The sequence below is a fragment of the Metopolophium dirhodum genome, chromosome 1, assembly GCF_019925205.1.
Source record: "Metopolophium dirhodum isolate CAU chromosome 1, ASM1992520v1, whole genome shotgun sequence".
In the NCBI taxonomy this organism is placed as follows: domain Eukaryota; kingdom Metazoa; phylum Arthropoda; class Insecta; order Hemiptera; family Aphididae; genus Metopolophium; species Metopolophium dirhodum.
Window position 1 is genome coordinate 123,273,732 of NC_083560.1, and position 24,396 is coordinate 123,298,127.

The following is a 24,396-nucleotide window of genomic DNA, read 5'->3' on the forward strand; positions in this document are numbered from 1 at the left end:
CACAATTTTAAAATGTATACTTCTCTCCATCAATTAAGTTACATCGATGTTATACGTCACGTAAGAAAATTATAAATATATGTAATTATTGTGGAATGTTTAAAGTTTTTTCTGCAATTGAATAACAATAAAACAATAAATATTGTTTGACGAGTAATCATTATTCAACTTTTGTTTTCAGCTATGTATAGTGTTTGTTAATGTGCATCGTTTAATCAAATCTACTAGGTATTTTAAAGTCTACACTTACTAATACGATTCAGCACATAATTTGAATGGTAGACTGGATCAAAATTGAAATATTAAAAATAAATAATAATAATACATTAATATATTATAAAAATGAATATTCATGTGTTCGAGACTTATATTATAACCGCTGAACCAATATTGATGATATTTTTATTTAATAATCGTTATAGATACCTACAAAGGTGAGTAACATATTATTATTGGCTACTTTTTATCCCAAAATTCAACCCCTATAATATATCGAATATTGAACATTATTTTTTGTTCAATTATATAGGTTGTAGGTATATGGTAGCATTTGGATACAAAAAATAATAAATTTATTAAGATTTGATACATTTTTATTTTAATGAAAACTTGAAACATATAGGTGGTGTGGATGAATTCTAAAAATTTTTGACTAATTAATTATTCATAGTAAGCATGTTCCTGTTTGATACAAACACGTTGTATGGTTATAGTTCCTATTATATACCTACAATTCAAAATATATTGTGTTATTCATAAACGTTATTTTAAAGGTTTCATAGGTTCTTTCAGCAATAAAAAATATTCAAAATAATTAGTTATAATATTTTTTAGCATTTAACACAAAAGAATGAAAAAGCAAATTGAGACAGAAAAAAAATAAATTCATCTAATATATATATATATATATATAAAAGATGAACCGTCATGCATTTGAAATAATCTGAGACCGTGCATTTGGATGTGTGTTTGTTTGTATGGTTGGCGTGTGGGTAGAAGAGCTATCAGGATGAATGATGGGAGAGACTGCAGTTCTACCAATAGGATATTGTCGTTTGTCCGATGCTCCCGTGGTTGGTACTATCCTCTTGACCACCGATATCAGTCTACCGATTTATGTAGTTCCATAAAACACCACTACCACAGAGCAGGTCACGTCTCTCCATTATGGTAAAATAACACGTAGACGACCGTGAGTGGTTAAATTATCTCAATCATTGAATAAGGAACGTCGGTTCATAACGATACAATAAATACTAGTCCAACCGCATGGTGGATGTCAAAAGGATAAGGATTTGTAAATTATTCAAAATATACAATTTATTGGAGAGTAAGTACCTAACGATTATTTACAAACAAATAACTGAAATAAGTAGGTTTTTACACATAAGTTATAACGACAATTGTCACCCCTCGGGTTAAAAGAACTGCAAACATAACATTACTGTTTCATTTTTTTCGTCTCCGTAACAATATATTAACTAAAACGCGTTCGTGTTTAAATTGTATGATTATGGTGGTAAATAATGAACTACCAGATATTTAAATGTAGCCACAGCATGCACCACTACAGCACTACAAGACACCTAACAAATCGTTACTTTACATTAAAAATAAATATATTATTGAAGTGAAACTTCTTTATAGAATGTACGAAAAAAAAAACGACGGTCGGTGTCTCGTTCGGCCATCACGTTGAGATAGCATAGTGATCAGTTTATGAAGCTACTAATCACGGTATAGCTGGTTCGATTCCGGTGTAGGAACAGCATTTTTTTTTTTCGATTTTGTGTCTCTCGGACGACCTTGACACCCAATATTCAAAGGCCCTGATTATATTGATAATAGATGTGTGTATTTATTTTTATTGTTTTCCAATACAAACCTAATATTCAATTAGTTGAATTAATCTGAATCATCCATGCGTACTCGTTAAACTCTCAGTTTTTTTTTTTGTATGCTTAGGATCTAAAATCAGCCAGAATCACTATACATAAACTAATGTGTGGAGTACGAACATAGTTTATTGATATTATTAATATTCTTAACAAATTTTAGCAACTGACATTTTGGTGTTTAATTTATGAGAAGTAATTGTGTAAATATAGTTTAATGCAATCAATATTACAACTACAAAAAATAATTAAATAAAAAAGTTACAGTTAGGTATATTCAATATTTATACATTTTGTAATATGATTACAGTTTATACAAATTATCAGAATGAGTACTTCGATAATTATAGTACGATTGTTGATTTGTACGGTGATATTCGTACCACTATGTTGCAGAGGATTCAAAGATCGTCGTATTCCTAATTTGTATGAACAAGGTAAATATAATAACTTAAGATTTTGTATTGATATTTTCATAACATATTGATTGCAATGATTAAATGGTATGTGAATTCTATAGGTTTGGTAATAAACTCGACAAACTGGTACCTACAACTCGATATCTCCGATGTAAACGACGAAATTCAAAAGGCTGTTGACAGAATTGAAAACAGGTACCGTTCAGACGAAATTTTACTATCGAATGTTAGTCGTTTGATAATTGGAAGCCCGGTTCATGGACAACTGATTGATTCCATGCCTTCCAAAGACGGACATTCAGGATCTCGAAATGCTGAAATTATATTGGAAGTTACACAAAGTTTGAAGAATACATATTGCCTAAAGTACCTATATAACTATAAAATAATATATTATAAATGCATTATAATAATAATATGTATAAATTAAATTATTATTTCAGGCACGGGTTAAGTGATATACAATGTGCCAAAGATTTAACCAAGGTGAATCTGACTGGGACAACATTGGGTGAGATGTGTATGCCCGAGCATTACAACAACAATTCGTGCATCGGGTACGAGTATGACTATCGTAGTTTTGACGGATCTTGTAACAACCTGAAACGTAAATATTTGGGAAAGGCAAACACACCTTATAAACGTTTGCTGTTTCCAGTCTACACAGATGGTAATATTTCTTAATATTTGTATGGCGGGATTCACCCGTAACCTATAAGTATATATTTATTTTAGATTCTGAGCAGGGCGATGAATGTATTGATTATACAATGATGTGTGTGTTTTTTTATTTATATATTTATTTTTTTATTTTTCATTTTTGTGTCTGCGTACACGACAAGTAATTAAAATAATACTTCAATTTTCCACTTCAGTATCTTTTTCGATGGGAAAGTGAATGTTGTTGATGCACTGGGAGGTCAAAATTTAAAATTACCAGTTATCTTCAAAAGCGACGTGAAAAAACAAAAAAAAATTAAGGAAAAACAGGAATTTTTACGCAAAATAAATTTTTCACAAAATTCATTTTGGTTTTTGGTATAACTCTAAAACAAATGAACGTATATGTATACATGAAATTTTCACTGGTTGTTTATATTTGCATTTTCTATACACAATAACATTTTCAAAATATTTTGATTTGTTTTGAACTGTTTACGGACATTTTCAGATTCCTTTTTTATTAGTTTTTCTATAAATATCAATAAAGTTGTATTTGTTGGTTAAAAGAGCTTGAAAATTTAATAAAAGGCTCCTAGTATATTGTTTCAAAGGCAGATGATAAAAATTAAAAATTCATTGTTACAATTTTTTTTATGAGCAAATATTGACAAAATACGTAAAATTGACGAAAATTTGCAAATCTTTTTGAGTTAGAAATTCATAAAAAATTTTCTTTTTAAATCTATGATTTGAAAATGTAATACAAGATTCCTCATGAGTTTGTCTACCTTTATCAAAAAAAAAAAATGTCTACAAAAAAGTCAAATTAAATTTTTATGAGCGTTTGAAATTCATATCTTACAACAATCGGTATTCACTCGATTTCTCGTTTAACGATTTTCTTCTTTTATTGTAATTAAATACGAATGACTGTAGATACTTGAAAATTTCACTGAATGTTTATATTATCATTTTCTATACACGATACAACTTTGAATATAATTTGACTCTTTTTGAGATGTTTACGGACATTGCCCGTCATTTCTGATAAATATAAATTACGTATTTTTATTAACATTCATGCGGATCTAATGCTGTGATTTCATTAATCTATCACACAGGTGTTTACGAAATGCCAAATATTTACGAAGAAATGCTGCCTAATCCTAGATCAGTGAGCACAAATTTTGTAAAAGACGAGAACTCACCTGACAAAACAAAATCGATGATGATGGCGTACTGGGCGATGTTCATAGGCCACGATCTATCACACACGGCAGTTTCTACCATGGGTATAAACATTAAGCACATAACTGTGTATAAATTGATTTATTTTAATTAATGCAAGTGTACGTATATTAAACCCAAAGGGAAAGAGAACAGATTTGTAAATTGTTGTGATAAGGACAAAAGTATTCAATATTCTCTGAACAAAAACATGAGGTCCTGCAAACCTATACATATACCGAATGAAGATAGGTTTTTTAAAACGGATCAGTTTGATTGCATGAACTACGTGCGTTCGCGGCCAGCGGTGCGTTCTGATTGTACATTTGGACCCATGGAACAAGTAACAGACATATTAAATAATAACATATTGATTAACTTATATTATATATTTTTTATAATAAAAATAATAACACTTACCGAAGCCATTTTGGAGGTAGGGCTCTGATGGTGTCTTGTATAGGCTAAGTCCATATAAAAACGTATACAGAAAAACGCATGCAAATATTTTCAGCATTCCGGTGTTTAGAACTGACGCTGCAAATTCGCAAACACCACAAGACTAATGTAATATTAAAAATTTTGTAGTCACTATTTAAGAAGTATTTATGTTTCACAGATGAACCAAGCTACCCATTATTTAGACGCGTCGATGATATATGGTACGACGGAACAACAGATGTTGTCGTTGAGAGATAATGAGTGGCTCGGCCAACTGTTAATAGAAAGCAAATATAACTATACGGTACACAATAACATCACTCTGGAAAACACAGATACGAACGTTTGTCAGAACGGCTCCGGCACGTGTTTTATGTTTGGTGACATTCGAGCAAACGCGTTCCCACAACTTAGTGCCTTGTACATAATGTGGATGCGTGAACACAACCGGATCGTCCAATTACTGTACAATGAAAGACCTAACATGACTGACGATCAACTTTTCTGGGAGGCCAGGAAAATCGTGACGGCGTGCATTCAGCACATCACTTACAACGAATGGCTGCCGGCACTGCTTGGCGTTAACTACACCAAGGAAAACGGTTTGGGACTGGGAGACAGAACCATGTATGACGAGACTGCCGACCCGACAGTTAGCAACAGTTTCGCGACCGCGATACTGCCGTTTGCATATTCCATGATCACCGAATTTATTAGGTTAGGCATATACAGCATACAATATTATTGTCATCAATGGCGTGTCCAGGAAACTCCGAATTGGGGGGGGGGGGGCGATGTCTTAAGTAATAATATATTTAAATGCATTGTGGCGGTAGTACCACGACACAAATAAGGGGATTTATGGGTAAATAGGAGGGGGGATATAACTCCCAACCACCACCCCCTTAGGCACACCACTGATTTTCAATATTTTAATTTTATTATCGTGTATGCGTGTGGGTCAAATCATTGTGTCAGATTTAAAAGATACGTAAACAATCCTTGCTCTTCAAAAATATTTCTTTTAAAATTTAAGATCACTATGTACGTGCAAAAATATTGTCACCTCTGTGAAATTGTTAGCGGTTTTTGGTATTTAAAAAGTGACTTATACATTTTATATTATTTTCTTAAAATAAAATGTCTACAAGATACTACCCTACTATTGAACGAATATGTTTAGATATTTAGGTACCTATACAAGCATTTAATTTGAGTTTAATTACAAATTTAAAAAATAAGGAAAATACTCTTATCTTTAATTATTCTTAGAAAAAAAAACCTTATATGTGCCTAACAATATTCTACCTAGAATTATTTAAAAATGATAGGTACATGTTATATAATTATATAAAATAGAAACATACAATTGAAAAATTTAAATAATTAATCTGTATTTTTTATACGTAAGATGCTACTTATAATTGTTGTGCATGTTTTTGTTTAGTTTTTATGACATAGATCACCGCGAAGGTTTTGAAAGCGTATATCCTGTTTTTTTTAACTATTCTGACTACCGCCAAGGATTCTTAAAGGAAAATTACAACCGACCACTTATGGTGGGTGAGACTTCGGAATATAATATGCTTCTAATAGGATTATTTGTGCAGCCTACACAAAAAGTTGATATGTTGTTTACACAAACGGTAAGTTTATGAAACATAATCAATATATAATTTTTGTATTTTTATTACATCAATGACGATGACTTCAACATTATAGACAATTTTACGTAGGTATATGTTTATTTTTAAATAATTTTTATAGATAACAAATTACTTGTATAGTATTGATCCAAATAATACCTTTGGAATGGACATTCTTAGCTTGAATATACAACGAAGCCGCGATCACGGTATTCCAAGCTACACGCAATTTAGAAAATATTGTGGACTCAAAGACATAGAAAATATGCAAGATTTGTCTGAAATAATGGTGGAAGGTGTAAGTTTGAAATTTATAAATAATAATATAACTACTGATTAGTGATTATTTTATTTCTGCATGTTGTATTTAGTCAGCTGATAGATTATTGAAGCTATACAAAACTTGGAACGATATAGATCTATTGGTTGGTGTATTGTTGGAAAAACACGCTGACGACGCAATGGTGGGCCCTACGATGAGATGTATCATCAGGGAACAGTTTGTGAGAACAAGAATTGCAGATAGATATTTTTATGACTTACCAGGAGTATTCTCTGATTGTTAGTATAACTAAATTATTTTTAATGAATGCATATCATCTTAACTAACCTATTTTTAATTTAAGATCAACTTGAGGATATCCAACAAGTGACACTTGCCAGAATTTTATGTAATGACTATAAATTTTATGGAACCAATATAAATAAAATGACAACACTAAAAGTCTTTTTGAGACCTGAGGTATATGATGGTTCAACACTTCATCGATGTAATTCACTATTAATTCCAGAAATTGACTTATGGAGTTGGTTTGATACATTTAAGTAACAGTCAAAAAAGTCTTTGTTTATAAAAAAATAATTTTAAGTGGTAAAACATAATACTATATTACTATTACATGGTTTTAATATATATTCATAATATTTTGTTTTATATAACTTCATCATACATTTATAAAATATAAATATATTATAAATATCTTTCATTGGGATTGCAAGAACATTTTTTTGAGATGAATCAAATCCAAAAATTAACTGACACATTTGAATATAAAATGTTTTTGATAATATCGTACTGGTATAAATAAGTTTTTTTTTATCATTCTTCGCCTTTTTGTTTGGACAACATAATTCACTATGTTCTGGCTTATAAGACCACAATATAACCAATATGACTCACCAACAGTATATTCCCAGTCATATTAAATTTTTATGAGCGTTTGAAATTCATATTTTTACAACGTCTGATATTTTGACTCTTTTTGAGCTGTTTACGAACATTGTCAGTTTTCAATTTTTTAATTTTTTTTTTTTATAAATATCAATCAAATTTTATTTGTTGGGTAAAAAAGCGGGAAAATTTAATGCAAGGCTCCTGATATATTGTTACAAAAACAGTTACATTCATCAATTTGTTTTTTTCTTTTTCTATTTTTTGTTTCAAACTGAGGAACATTTTCTTCAAATTTGTCTTGAGCCAATTTTTCATAGGTGTTGAACATTGTTCGTAATGTTTTAATATATTCTATTATTGTATTATACAATTCAACAACACAACTGAGATCTATTTTAATAGACTGCAATTTTTTACTTACATTATTAAATGTTTGAAGAATATCACACCATAGCGATGTCATAAATGCAGTTTCTAATTTATTCATATTCCGTAACAATCCACTGGCTTCACTACGTGTAAGTGGTTCTTTACTATCAGAATCTACTAGCTCCTGCAATGCATTTTTTACAGCTGTCCAATTTTTATTAAGACTCTGACATGCATCATTTCTAGCAGACTATCTTGTTACTGAAAGTCCCTTTAGAGTTGACTCAGCATGTTGGTTTAGTATCTGCCAGCGGTGAGTTGATGATGAAAAAAAAATATATAAATTTTGTACAAATAAAAAATAATTATTTGTCACGCTACAACAACTGGCTGCACACAATCCAATAAGATTTAAAGAGTGAGCAGAACATGGAACAAAATCAGCAAGTTGTGCTACTAACTTAATTCGAGCTTGAACTCCTGAATAGGCACCAGACATATTCGCGGCATTATCATATGATTGACCTCTAAGAAATTTAATATCAATATTATGCTTATTAAATGTAGAAAAAATAGCTTCTGCTATTGGTTCAGCTTTGTGTCCAATATTTTCCATGAACCCCAAAAACCGTTCAACAGGTTCTCCAATACTATTTACATATCTTATGACAAATGATAACTGGTCAACATTTGATATATCAGGTGTCGAATCAACGCTAATCGAATAATATGTTGAAGATTTTAATTCTTCTACTATGGTACTTATTACTTTTTCAGCCATAATTTTAATAAACTGTTCATAAGTAAAAAATGACATATAGGATGTATTTCCTTTACCTGGATTTCCATAATTTAATATATGTTTTGATAAAAAGGGATCATACTCAGCAATAAGTTTCATTGCCATTATAAAATTGCCATTATTTTTGCCAGAAGATTCAAAACTGTCATCTCCACCTCTGAATGACAATCCATGACTAGACAATGATTTAATAACAGAACAAACTCTATTGAGCACATTGACCCAATAATCAGTCTCAGTTTGAAGTTTATATGTAAGTTGTGAGTCTACTCTTCCAAAATCTGAAGAACGATCTTCATTTTAAATGTACAAGTTTTATGCATGGTTGAATTTTCATGAGTATTGATTTTATTTGGATGTTTTCAGTCTAAAAATCCCTTACGTGAAAAATTTGATGTATTTCCAAACAAATAATATGGGATGCAGTATATTTGACCAGTACTAACTGAATAACTAAGATAGTCTCTTTGGCATGTTTTACCATTAATTAACGTTGTTTTTAATAAATCTTTACTGAGGTACCTATTATGAGGTCTAAATTTTCCTTGACGTATATACTGGTATTGTGTTTTAGATTGTGAGAAATCACTATCCAAGTTCTGTTTAAATCCGTTTCTGCAAATAAAATCTCTAGTCACCTCATTTAATATCCATAAAGCAGAATCATCACTAAAAAAAATTTCAAAAATAATCATTTTATTTTAACCCTGAAATTCTAAATAAAATTGGTACCTATTTTGTTATGCAAATATTATTAATTTTCTTATTAATAATCTTAGGTACAATTCTTAATTTAATAACTTACTCCGGCATATCTGAAGAACTGAGTCCTTGTAAAATGTTCACTTCATTGGCAATTTGAGATTTTAAACATTCATTTCTATCATGCAATTCATTATTGGATTTACATTTCACTAAAGATTGATCAGTAGGCGGTACATTCACACTTTTTAGGTGAATCAATAAATTCATTACTTGAACAGTTGAACAAACAAATAACCAATAAACAATATTTTCTTCATTCTATAGGTTAAGTTAGGTTAGGTATTCTATTTTCTTCATAAAATACCTACCCAATATTATCGATGATTTCACTGGCAACAGTATGAATGGTATGAACTTGTTGTGCTCCTAAAAATAGGGTATATATTATTAATTTATGTTACCTATATTACAACTAATTTCCATTATTACTATTCTTATAGTGTGAATAGTACAACATGAAAAAAAATTTAAAACATAAAGCGTTTGTTCTCTAGAATATCTTAATATTATGTTCTTTAAAAAAAATGTCTACAAATAAAATAAATGTTAATAATTTATATTTATTCAATGAACACAATTTTTTTAACAGTTGAACTAATGAACTATATGCAACAATTGAAATATTATCCAAATTTAAACTTACCTTGGAACATTACATCAAGTTTCATATTATTTTTCATACCTTTTTTTTACATTATCTTTTTTAGTTTTACTTAATTTTCGGTAAGCATAACCACTGAGCTTTCTACCCATAATTTCAATCTGAAAGAAGTTTATGTCATAATCTAAGTTAATACTTAATAGGCAAATATAAAAAACTAAGTAAAGTCGTAAGTAATTAAAAAGTTTCATGCTTTCATGCCTATATAGTTTATACTTTTAAAGGTATTATTGTTATTACCAATTACTGATTAATATTATTATTTAATGACAAATAACAATTGTGTTAAACATTATTATTATATATAAATAAAACATAATAATATGTAATACATGTAATATATATAATTAAAAATTACTTACTCCAATTGATTTTGTTAGATAATTTAATATTTGAGATTTTGAGTGCAGTTGAGTCTTGAATAACTAGCATAGACGCAGTAGGCTAGATGTAGTTCGTAGTCAAATATTCGACGAACGACTAACGATTTTAACGTTAAATATTGATAAGTGATAACTAGGTATTAACTAGGTAGTAACTTCAGAAAAATAATCAAGACATAGGTATTACGTAACAGTAAAATAAACATTAATATTATTATGTTGTGTTTTGCTTATTTACAACGCTAGCAGCTGCCGCGGGCTGCACTCATACCGATGCCGTTATCGGTTTTCCAAGGAATTATTGTTGTTGGTATAAAAATAGATTTGAAAGAATATCCTAAAATAAACTTTGGAGAAATCTCCACCAAATCACATTACATAAGGAAAAAAAACTGAAAATTTACCGCCCCCAAATACCACCAGGAAGGGCAATGGCCCACCCTGCCACCCCCCTAAATACGGGCCTGTTGGTATAACTTTGATACTTTAGAGTTAAATCATACACTTACGTACAAACAGCATGGGGTCCACGATCTACCGCAGGTAGATTGCCTACCTGATAATATACAGCTGCGAACCAGAATTTTTATTTCGGGCAACGGAAAAGTTAAGATTAATATTGTACACCATACACCAAATATTAATTAACGAATTGAACAAAGTTTGAGTCATATAAAGTTGGTACATTTAACGGGCAACGAAGTGCACGGGTTCAGCTAGTTACTAATATAAATTATTGTGCCTCATAAGTTTATGAAGTTCGCCACGCCACTGGCTTGAATTTTAATTTTAATTAAAAATTGTTACGTGTTATAAAATAATATAATAGCCCTTGAATTTGTAAGTACTGTCAAATTAGTAGCCTGGCTATCGTGTGACCTGAAATTATTGGTGTTGTTAATGTCGTAATGGGTGTTAATGATATTTAGCTGGCAAGCATATAGTTATAAATACTAAATTGGAAACAAATTAGATTAGTTTATTATTGTTCTATTTTTAGAAATCCGTTTATCAAAATTTGTTCATGTTATTGATAAATATATATTGTGCTTACAATCGTGTGCAATTGTGTCGTTATTTGTGATAATATGTCAGTAATAATTTTATTCGTAAATCGTTTCTATTAACCATTACTAATCATGCACAAAAATTTGAGTGGTTCTTCGTAAAAGAAATGAAAAAGCCATGATTTATTGTGTTAAATATTTAAAGGAAAAATTTTTGTTTCCCCTCTTTACGACTTCACAAGATAGGTTATTTCGAATAAAAAATTCAAAAATATTGTTAAATTGACATATAAGTAAAATAAGTTTCAACATTTTAATATAGGTATACATTATACATATTATGATTTTAATATTTTTTTTATTAAGGCTTCAAAAACCTGACAATACTGGAGGAATGTGTTTTGGCGGATTTTAATTTTGAAAACGTACTATGATTGATTGATTGATTAACAAGTTTACTAGGTTTCAATCCAGGCGATTTTTAATATTTCAGTAATTGCGTATTATTGTGTTAATATAAATACAAATATATCCTAATTTTATTAATGGATATCACAGCTGAAAAAATAGATATTCAAAATCACCTCGATGGACACCTAGAGTCTACTTGGAAATCAATAAAAATCAGTTTTAAAAATTTAAATCCGTCTTATCCTATTGCTTTAGTTTTGTCTGACTTTTTGGTCTAACAACCATTTTTTTTCCATTGACTGCAGCCCCTTGAAGCTCCCTTAAGATTTATTTTATGATACTGAAATCAAAGATATTTAAAAATATTAAAATACCTAAACATAATACATGTTTAGATTGGTTAAATCTACATTAGTTTTGGTTTTTGGAAAGCCTGACTGGAGCCACCTTAAGTAAAGAAGACATCTATTTAAGAAATCTAAATCATAGATTTATCTTATTCATTTATCTATATTTTTTGTTGTGTTTGTAATTGCCAGGACATAGTCCTGTTATGAAAGAAAATTTTAGGAAAATCCATAGGAAAAGTAGGAAATCTGGATGTACAAAATACAACAGTGGCGCCATATGTCCAGGTAGAAAATAAACTAAATAATAATATATTTTTGTTTATTGTAAGAATGCTATTGGTTATGATAATTATAGTTTTAGTTGTTAATTTTGAAGAACTTTTGTTTATTGTTTTATAATGACCATAAAGAAGAAATCAACCTTGACCGTTCCACAAATGGTGCAAAGAGGATGCGCTTATCTAGTGTAACGAACCCAATAATACGCATGATATATTATTGTGATCGTTTCGCCTTCGGCTACATTTGACAACATAAAGATTAGATAAATATTAGCACATAGAAATTCGACTAAATTAATCAAAGTCATATATCCGATTAGAAAACCTATGGGAATATAACGAGAGGGCAATGCGATCTTGAACTCGCATTTCAATAGGTCCTACAACCTCGCCTTAATCATAAATCAAAAATGTATGAATATAATATTTAGATATTGCTTATGAAATATACATATCTATACTAATATTATAAAGAGGAACGATTTGATTGTTTGTATTGAATAGGCTCCGAAACTACAGAACCGATTTAAATGAAATTTGGTACATAGATAGCTTAGACACTGAGAAAAAACATAGGCTACTTTTTATTACTAAAAAAGGGCTGTAAGGGGCTGAAATGGGCTTAAAGGGGCTGTAAGGGGCTATACAGGTTCGAATTGAAAAATTATTTTTTTGTTGGATAGTCCATTCATTGAGGAAGGTCATAGGCTATATAACATCACGCTACATTCAATTAATAGAAGTGCTCAAACAGAGATTTTGAGATTTATGATAGAAATATTTGTTTATAAATGATTGCTATTGGCTATAGGAGAAATAATTAATAGAAATAGTATTTATTTATTATTGGTTACTATTGGTTAATCGGGCAGATCAGGTACAAGCATGCATCAAATCGAATTTTCACACATTGCCTACCAGGGTGGCTGAGTTGCACTTACTGCAGTGAGTTACACCAAAAAGGAGTTGAACAATCACAATTTGTTTAAGAGTTGTCATTTTTTACGGGCCACAAAGTGTGCAGGATCAGCTATAGCCTATATTAAAATATATACGTTTGTGTGCAGATCTCTGTGAAGAAGATAGGCTAATTTAAAAAGAGTTAAATTTGGTTTTTATTCGTCGGAATTTAGTACGTTTAGGTTAGGTTAGGACTATGTATTAATTGATTACATTAATCCGCCGTATTATATCAAAATAAACTTGGTATAACTTTGATACTTTAGAGTTAAATCATACACTTACGTACAAACCGCACCGAGTCCGCGATCTACCGCAGGTAGATTGCCTACCTGATAATATACTGCTGCGAATCAGAATTTTTATTCCAGGCATCAGAAAAGTTAAGATAAATTTTGGACACCGTACACCGAATATTAAATAACGAATTGAACAAAGTTTGAGTCATATAGAGTTGGTACATTTAACGGGCAACGAAGTGCACAGGATCAGCTAGTATATATATATATAATGCACAGTATCTAAATATTGACGGATGTCGTATAACATATATGCAGTCTTGTTAAGTATTCGAATACTTGTATTTAAATACTAGTATTTAAATACTTTTTTTATATTTCAAATACTTTTTAAATACTTTTTAACCAATGTATTTTAAATACTTAAAAAATACTTTTTATTTGTATTTATATTCTAGAATACTAAATACTCTTTTACATTCCTATGTTCTACTCCAATTTCAATTTCCAATATTTTGTAATGTACTGTTTTAGATTTTGTTTTTAAAATATTATTTTATAATGGTTCTAACTTCTGAGAATTTATAAATAAGATTTTAGATTTCTCCAAAATACAAGCTGATAACAGAATGACTGAAACCCCCGTCAGCCACTCACTCCCACTTACAGGCATACGGGACACAGTCACACAGACCACCACGACTAGTTCTTGAATCTATAAATAGTGTTTATTTTCAAGTTGTAATAAGCACTAATAACATTATAACAATAATACGATTAATACGACTTTAAATTAAAAATTATTATTGTATCTCTTATCTAATGTGTGGATGTATGGTTATTGGTTGTCGCGTTGTCGGTTGACGGCACTATACAGTACCAGTCACCAGAGTACCTAGTTAATAATTATAAGATATTTGTTATAATATTACATTATTATTTATTACAAGAGTTGATAATACTCTATAGTCTATCGTCTATGTTTGATGTTTTTTATAATTTATAAATCATAGTATTTTATTTACCAATTTAATACTATATGTCTATATCAAACGTGCAAAGGCAAACAGGCGACAGGAAACATCGTGTGCGTCCTGCGTTGTTAATTTTTGTTGCTAGTTGTTAGTTGTTACTTATTAAATTATCAAGTATTATTTTTTAAACAACAATGGATGAAACCGAGGAAAATTGTGAATTGGACAATCCATGTCCACAAGTGAATATTAGTTTACCATGGCCGGTATATAATTCACATTTTAAAGTAAAAAAAATACTTATCGACTGTGATTTATACACAACTTTTGAAGTTTCTTGTAATCATTGTGTGACAAGTAAGACTCAAACTGCTGATTCAAGATCTATGTCCAATCTCCGTAAACATTTAAAGGTAGATATTATTATTATTATTATTATTATTATTCTGGTATTATTTTTTTTTATTTACTTATAAATACATGTTAGGCATTTGAAAATGTAGGCCATTGCTGGCAAGTCTAAAAGTCCTTAAAATTATTTATTATTAATAGGTTAGGTTAGATTAGATAATGTTAGTCCTTATAAGTAAATAATAGTTTTTCCAATATTTGTTGGTTTAGGTAGTTATATTAATAGGTATATCTCAAGTCAATAGGTCATAGACTATGTAAGTCCTTAGTATGTAGACATATAGTTTATATCTAGATATATAATTAAATATTTTAGATAGTAAATTCCTATAATAGTTTATAATTTTCACAGCTTAAACATAGTCAAAAAAAAGTATTTTGAATACTTTTAAAAAGTATTTGTATTTATATTCAAATACTTTTAAAAGGAAGTATTGGAATACGTATTTTAAATACAATTGACACCAAGTATTTAAATACGTATTCTGAATACATTTGAAAAGTATTCTTAACAAGACTGCATATATGGCAAACACGATAACAGGACACGATTCTCGGATTAACCAGTCGTGGGAATGTATCGATAATTAATTGAACAACGTCCTGTGAAGTCCACAGATAAGTCGATAGACTAGGGGGAAATGAGAGAGCAGGAGGCCCTATAAAACCAGACCCGAAACGGCCCGTAGATTAGACGTGTTACACCATAGTACAGACGAGCACCTTCACGAGAGACAACATAACAACTTTGTCAATTTGGACTTAGAGTATTTTATGCAGAAGAAATTTAATAAACAACTTAACTTTTCAACAAGTCTAAATATTTTGTCAAACCTACCTGAGAAATCCTTTACCAACGGTCTTGCTACCTGCAACTTATAAGCTAAGCAGTTGACTCAACAGCTAGTTTATAACACTAGGAACAATATAGTTGAAGAGTCTCTGCAGCGATGTTAACGAGGGGTAAAATTATCTGGAGTCAGCTAAAGGCTAAGAAATAAAATAATAAGGCTAAGTATTAAGGTTTTGATTGGAGATATTACCATTGTTTTTCCATTTTGTTCTGCGCTGAAAATCAAATCAGAAACTCCTTCAATGTGTTGCTCTAATCTATATTATAAAAGCCAGTACAATTTTTTGTAACGCATACAAATCCACACCGTTCAACGTATCGTCACCAAATTTTTTACTGTTATACCTGACAGTCTGCTAAATGTCTTAGTACCACTTTTGTTAATAAAAAATAAGTATAAAGTTCTTGAAACATTAAAAAACATAGCTAATCTACTTACGTATAATTGCATGGGGTATTTCGGTGATTCCCGTGACCGACAGCGATAGTATTTATAGAACCTGTGGGTTTCAAGCTACCTGCAACCTTTATTCTTTTGTGTGTGTTTTATCGGCATGTACATATGAATTGTTCCGAGAAACAATCTAAATATATCTATACTTTTAAATTCATATATTTATGTGCTAAATATATACGCTCTATATATATATATATATATATATATATATATATATGTATATATGTGTGAAAATGGAATATTTGTGTTCAATGTACTCTGAAACTACTCAACCCTTTTTCTTGATTTTTTTTTAAATGAAAGAGTATATCGCGGACCAGGCTATAGGCTTAATTTCAAGGTAATTTTTTAATTACCCACCGGTGTGTGGTCCTCGATCCAACGTAGTCGGATCGCCTACCTGACTGATTTATTCTTACCTTGACTGAAATATAATTCATATATATTTATAAAATGAACAAATCGTATGCACAACTGGACAAGAACAGCTCCACTATTTGCAAATAACTATCCCGGAGCACGCCGGACACAGCTAGTAAATAATATAAGAAATTATTTTAATTATGATATTATAGTTTAAATAATATTTTTACTTGAATGATTCATAATTATTTTTAAACAATACTGTTTATTGTTATTAAACTAAAAGTATTTTAAAATCAAAACCTAGCTGTTGAGCCATTTTAATACAAACTAATAATTATTGAACTAGTTATGAATTTAAGATTAGGTATGTTAATGATTAAAAGTTCATCTAGAATAATAAGGTTTTAACCAATTTTAAATTCCTTATGTAATATAATTATTTAATTTAAAATTTACTTTCAACAGAATCTAAAAGGCAGGTGCATACATTTACATACAATTTGTAGCTTTTGTTCATTTTAAATTCTGTATTATAATATTTTAATACATTTTTTTGAAATTTCATTTCAAAACAGAGGTAAGAAAGAATTGTTTGCATAAAAATAATATATTTAAAATAATGTTGCCTTTGTTTGTATATTTTTCATTATTTGTATTATGGGGCCCTAACAAGGTTAGGTATTTACCATGGTCTGTCATGGTATATAAATCATGGAAAATAAATATTTATGACGGTCATCATAATCTTCATGAGAATATGTATTGGTCGTGGTAATTGTAGTTGTAATGGGACGTCTGGTGGTAGTAGTTGTTAATGGACGACTGGTGGTAGTAGTTGTTGATGGACGACTGGTGGTAGTAGTTGCTGATGGACGTCTAGTGGTAGTAGTTGCTGATGGACGTCTGGTGGTAGTAGTTGTTGATGGACGTCTAGTGGAAGTAGTTGTTGATGGATTGGTGATGAAGATTGTTGTCTTTCTTCCTAATAAATAGATGTATAAAGATCCGTCGGGCCAATATCGATATCCCTCGGGGATGTTTGGTCTGGTTTGATCCCGTGCCATAATTTCCAACAGACCATTGCACTGACTTACATTAAAATACTCTCCTATTACCGGCTTGCTAATCACCATATGGATTGATCTAACCAAATTATAGTCTTGGTCGTCCACAGCGTACAACTGTGGGCAGAATAGAAAAAGACAGAGATAGAGAGAAAAAAATTAATGAACCACAACTAATATATATATAATATATACATATAAATAAACCTACTGAAATCCATCCGAAATCTCCATTTACAAACGTCGATGACGTTCTACTATAATAGATCAGCAGATTTCACAGTAAGATTAAAGTTAATATGATACGAGTGATATTAGTGTAAATACAGCAGCAATGGATAACAATCAGTGATACCGCTGATAAAAATAGTAATTTGAATGATATTTTTTTCGTTCAATATTTCTTTTTTAAAACACCCGCGGATAGTTGTTGATTGGTGTGGGTTGTGTATTAGATATTATATTTAGGCAGAAGTACGCAAGTCTTTCGCTAAAGAATCATTATAACCGACCACTTAATTTACAGATTACCTACGTGGATTAACTTGTTAGAGGACTATGGGACCAACTACACAGAATACACAGGAAGTCGAAATAGAGACCAAAAATGAAATCGTAACACATTTTACAGAAAAAGCTCTCGCGCATCGTAAAGTGGTTTGTTTTGATTATTATTATTTTTTTTCATTAAAAAGAAGGTACCTGATTTTCCATATGACGCACTGAACGTCGATTTTTAATTTCGTTGCTTAAAAAAAACATAATAAAAATAACAAAATTATAATTAGTCATATACAAAATCGTATCATATAAGTATATTTATATGGTTGAGAAATAATTTGAAATTCCAAAATGCAAATGCGCCCTGTACAAAGGTGAAAAGTGTATCTCTTTCCAAAAAAAAAAAAAAAAATATCGAAATCAGATAACTTTACGAGGCGTGAGAGTTTTTCCTACTGTTTTTCCTACTGTATATTATTTCTTTTTTAAAACACCTGAGGATAATATTGTTGATTGGTGTTGGTGGTGTATTAGATATTATATTTAACATAATAAATTATATTTATTCGATGTAAAATTATATATATAATTTGTTAATCATCAAATCGTTTAATAGCATTTATATATTTTACATTTAACGGACGCAGGCCCAATTACATAATATAGTAATAATAACAATCGTTCGTTAGAACAGTTAAAAGTAAGCAGTGAAACAATATCCAATAATTAATATTTGTAGCTAAGAATGGACTTACAGTAATTCTTAAATGAGTTAAAGTTTGGTGAAAAGAACAGATCAATTTTTAATTCATAAATAGTTTTCATAATTTGCAATTATGGGGGTTGTTACTTGCTAAGATAAAAAGTATTTACAGACCGGGTGTTTATTGTCATATTGTCAAGAAAACATGACAATCAATATTACCGTTGAGAAGCTTATATGAGAAATATAAATCTAATAGTAAACGACGCTGCTTAAGTGTTTCAAGGGAAAGATTCTTTAGAATTTTGGACATTTTGGTGTACAAAGAATGCGGCCTATACCTATTATAAGTATGAAACATTTAAAAGATAGAAAACGTAAACATTTTTGTTGGATATTCTCTATTTTATAAATATTAACAGGTGCGTATGGAGACAAAATAGTCGAGCCATAGGTATTCACAGATAGAACGTATCAAACAACAATATAAGTATATGGGCTTTAAAGCTAAAGTGTCATCGAAATCTGCACAATTTCGGCGAATAAAGATAAGGATTTTATTTGATCTGAACACAATGTCGTTGATATGACATTCGAATTTCAGTTTAGGATCAAAAAGTCTAAGGTCCAAGGCCCAAGGTCTTTAATAGGTCCCATAGTACGATGTATCGTTACACCATTAAGGTTGTAATTAAAAGTTGAGAGAACTCAAGCTCTTTAATTTGGTGAAAGTATATTTATACAACACAAGGGCCTCAATAACTTGACTCGGTATGAAAAAATTATAAGTTAAACTATGTTGAGGAGGGTGTGTCATTTAGTTGTTGTTTATAATATTTGTGAGTTAGACCTATTATTATTATTATTTTGTAATTATTACAATAACCTATTCCTTGAGAATACAATTTTTTATATAATAATCTAGGTACACCAATAATAAGTATCTATTATCATCAACCACCCGCGTAAAAACGAAAAACCTTTAGTTGGTACCTATGTCGTATATATAGGTTAGGTTATATATATATATAAGAATGATCTTCAGTCACCTGTGACTCCCTCTCACCCCCAGGCACTGGATGAATAATCAAATTGGTTTTACGAGTTCGTCTACTACAATAATATAGAATAAAAAATAACACGTATAAAACATAGTATACTTACGGCACATCTGTAGGTTCGTGTTTTGGTTTTATTTTGCATTGACTCTGCTGTGTGTTCTAGTAGCGATATATATTGCCAGCCTGTTTCAAATTCGTCTTGATCGTTCGGCAATGTTTCAACAATTTTTGACACACACTCAAACATGAAGTGGTCCATATCTGATAAAGGTATAGAGCACAAAAGAACAAAATACACATGAGTATGATAAATGTTTTTGATCCGGAATATTATTTGTTGACACAAGTAATATTTAGTGCTATTTTAATGAGCACGTTTGCGTGAGCGTATACACCCGTGATTTTGTACAATGGTTATGAATTATAATACCCAAATGTATACTACACTCTCTAGTATATAATATGACGTATCTAATATAAATATAGTAGGTATTCCTGTAGACATAAATGTGCAAAGCGCTAGTCAATTTCATAATGTTATCAGACAAACATACCTACAATAACTATTATAGAATAACGACATTTAATAAAACAGTTGATTTTATTTTTATTTTTATATTGAGCAGGGTAATCCAAAGTTCTAAAAAGCTGTACAGCCCCGGAGCTAAATCCCCCCCCAACGCGCGGTCATGTAAAAAACACAAATAGTAATATATACAATACCAATATTAAATATATGAAGTATAATTTTGTATTCCGTGTATGATGCATGTATGGGTGTTAAATATTAATAGTAGTACACTAGTACCTACCTACTTACTACCACAACATACCTGATCATCTATACAACATGAAGTGACATTAAAAGGTAATGTCCGTTTATAGTGTATTCCAGTTGGCTCATAGTTTTAGCGGAAGAGAGCTTTAATGTAACCACACAGGTGCAGCTAACCTAACCCTTCCCCCTACTGTGATGTAAAAATAATAAGTCGTTGTACGTACTCTGCATGTTGTCGCAATTTCCGTGTACAGATATTTTTTCAGGGCGCTCCAACCACAAATGGAAAAATTGAGCATAGGCTTGTAGATTTTCCATATAGGTGCATCCGAACATTAGCGACGTAGTTTGTAAAGTCTGTGTCTCAAATTTTGAGTTTCCAAGTGGAGGACATACACGCCAGTAGGCTCTATCCAGAATGGCCTGTGTTCGAACTGAAACTAAAAACAAAATCGAGATAGTAAAAATTTTAAACACGTATTAAATTTAAAACCAAAACTAAAAACAAATCGAAACCAAAACCAACATTTTTGAAACTGGTTTCAAGCCATTTTTTTTAGTAAATATTGCAACCATAAAATAACTGAATAATAATGAAAAAAATAGGTGGGTAAGTGGATGTCGCTCTGCTGTACAGTAGGTTACAAGTGGGTCACTGTAATGGATAGTGTTAAATTTGAATTCAATGAAATAATATCATTGTATAAGAAAAACGATTCTGAGCGAAAACAGTCAGTCAGCCTATGATATTACCAAGTATATTTGATGATATTATTGTGAATAAAGTAATTTATATAATATAACCTATTTACGTGGAGCCTTGTTTTAAATTTTCAATCCTTAGCTATAAAAGTTGAACATTTTATAAATTTTTAAGAACAAAATAATTATTAAATTTTTAATTTGATAAATTTTGTCAAAATTTGAACTTTAAATGATTATAAAAAAAAATTGTGCCTATGTATTTTTAATATTTTTCAATTGCTATTAGAACGATATATCGGGAGCTTTATATTAAATTTTCATGCTTTTTTACCCAACAAATAAAATTTTATTGATATTTATAGAAAAAAAAACTAAAAAAATGTAAAACTGACAATGTCTGTAAACAGCTCAAAAAGAGTCTAAATATTTTCAAAATTGTATGGTGTATAGAAAATGAAAATATAAACATTCAGTAAAATTTTCTTGTATCTACAATTATTCGTTTTTAAATAACAACAAAATAACAAAATCGTTACATGAGATATCGAGTGAATATATTATATTTTTAATTTAATTTAACTTTCTTGTTGACATTTTTTTTTTAATAAAGGTAGAAAAACTTATGAGTAATCTTATATTACATATTCAAATCTTAGATTTAAAAAGAAAAATTTGTATGAATTCTCAACTCAAAATAATTTTCGTGATTTTTCCGTATTTTGTCAAATATTGAACTTTAAATGCTTATAAATAAAAACTGTGACTAAGTATTTTTAATTTTTTTCATCTGCCTTTGAAATAATAACCTAGGAGCCTTCTATTTAATTTCCAAGCTTTTTTACTCAACAGATAAAATTTTATTGATATTTATAGAAATAAAAACTAAAAAAAATGGAAATTGACAATGTCCGTAAACAGCTCAAAATAAGTCAAAATATTTGGAAAATGTTATGGTGTATAGGAAATGCAATTATAAACATTCAGTCAAAATTTCATGTCCCTACGGTCATTTGTTTTAGAGTTACACCAAAAACCAAAATCGATTTTCTAGAAAACAGATTTTGCGTAAAAATTCCCGTTTTTCCTTAATTTTTCTTTGGTTTTTCACGTCGCTTTTGCTTTTTTAGTTTTACTAATTTTTACTTTTAACCCCCCAAAGTACCAACTAGATTCACTTTCCTATCAGAAAAGTTACTGAAAAAAGTCCAAGCACTTTTACTGTCCTAAAAGGTGATGACAGACACAAAAAAAAAAAAAACTAAAAAAAAAACACACATCATTGTAAAATCAATACATTCATCGTTCCACTCAGAATCTAAAATTATAATAATAATTACAAGTAGCAGTATATGACCATCATTTTTGAATTCTCAACCCCGAACTAAGATCTCTTTTGAATTCAAATTCCTATATAAATTATATAGATAGATAATATATAAAACAATAGTTAAACATTTTAAACATACTATAGGTACCTGTTCGTTTAATTTTTGCTGTTGAACCCAAGTCTACCACCATGGAGGAGACGATGGCAAACAAAATTAATATATTTGATATATTATATTCTTTCATCGTGTAGTCGGTATATTCAGAAAATTATCTTAAGTGAACAGTAAGTAGAAATACGGATTTAAACGGACGGAATAAAATCAAAACAATCGTGACCCAGTCGTAGCAGACGGGTGAGAAAAACTGGCACGGTTAAGACACGAATGACGATCTGCAGACCATTGCGTTCCGTTTTATATGAGCCACGGTGGTGGTAGTGGCAGCCGTGGGAATCGTTCCTACTTCCTACCACCAGTTGAGCGTCGAAGGCATTGTCGTAAAATACACAAGCGTCTGGCGACAGGGAATCCGAACGGCTGCAAGATGGCCGACATCGTTATCGTTATCAGTTATCACCGATTTTATCATCACTTTATTTTTAAAATAATAAATTTCTTTCCCTTACCTTATGTCCTTATTTCCAACCAAGTTGTATATTATAAATCTGTTCAAGTCTAATATACTAATTGCAAGTCTATTATACTATAGTAACAGTGAAGTATTTGATTAGTCTATCTCATTTTCAATATTCACCAGATAAAACTCAGAACATCCAGTACTTCTTACAATATTTGTGTTTGAGTTTTTACTAATCGTTAAACAAATTGCCTGTTTGATTAAATGTACAATATTGTGAAAGTTTTCACTACATGAGCTTAAATGTTTTATTCATCCCTTTTCTTTATGTACTGGAATATTCTTTAATTGTGTTTGCTTTCTCCTATTATGCATTTATATAACATTTTGTTCTTTTTTTTCTATAATTATCAATAAATTTTTATTTGTTGGGTAGAAAAGCATGAAAATTTAATATAAGGCTCCTGATATATCATTCTAATAGAAGTTAAAAAATATTAAAAATACATAGGCACAATTTTTTTTTATAAGCATTTTAAGTTCAAATTTTGACAAAATTTATCAAATTTATAATTTATTAATTATTTTGTGGTTATAAATTTATAAATTTTTAACTTTTATGGCTAAGGATTGAAAATTTAAAACAAGGCTCCACGTAAATAGGTTCTATATAAATTACTTTATTCACAATAATATCATCAAATATACTTGGTAATATCATAGGCTTACTGACCGTTTTCGCTCAGAATCGTTTTTCTTATACAATGATATTATATCATTGAATTCAAATTTAACACCATCCATTACAGTGACCCACTTGTAACCTACTGTACAGCAGAGCGACATCCACTTATCCACCTTTTTTTAAATGTATTACCAACTATATTGTCGAATACCCCACCGTGTATACAAACGGAAGTGACGT

At 30.0% G+C, this 24,396-nt stretch overlaps 2 protein-coding genes and 1 pseudogene across 2 annotated transcripts; 1 reads left to right on the forward strand and 2 right to left on the reverse strand.

Moving 5' to 3' along the window:
* The first annotated feature begins 1,193 nt into the window (after positions 1–1,193).
* LOC132935261 (peroxidase-like) lies at positions 1,194–7,425 on the forward strand. Its single transcript, XM_061001745.1, has 11 exons — positions 1,194–1,330; positions 2,206–2,332; positions 2,416–2,680; positions 2,758–2,984; positions 4,099–4,269; positions 4,348–4,547; positions 4,824–5,362; positions 6,093–6,291; positions 6,413–6,589; positions 6,663–6,852; positions 6,918–7,425. The coding sequence occupies exons 2-11, from the start codon at positions 2,224–2,226 to the stop codon at positions 7,118–7,120; spliced, it is 2,280 nt and encodes a 759-aa protein (XP_060857728.1). The 5' UTR covers positions 1,194–1,330; positions 2,206–2,223; the 3' UTR covers positions 7,121–7,425.
* Positions 7,426–8,931: 1,506 nt separating this feature from the next.
* LOC132934296 (uncharacterized) lies at positions 8,932–10,154 on the reverse strand (annotated as a pseudogene).
* A 7,279-nt stretch (positions 10,155–17,433) lies between these two features.
* Positions 17,434–23,140, reverse strand: LOC132937485 (uncharacterized). The gene is made up of 4 exons (XM_061004309.1): positions 23,042–23,140; positions 21,086–21,301; positions 20,187–20,344; positions 17,434–17,935 (listed from the first exon to the last, which is right to left on the reverse strand). Exons 1-4 carry the CDS (start codon positions 23,136–23,138, stop codon positions 17,450–17,452), a joined length of 957 nt encoding a protein of 318 aa, XP_060860292.1. The 5' UTR covers positions 23,139–23,140; the 3' UTR covers positions 17,434–17,449.
* Between the last annotated feature and the right edge of the window lie 1,256 nt (positions 23,141–24,396).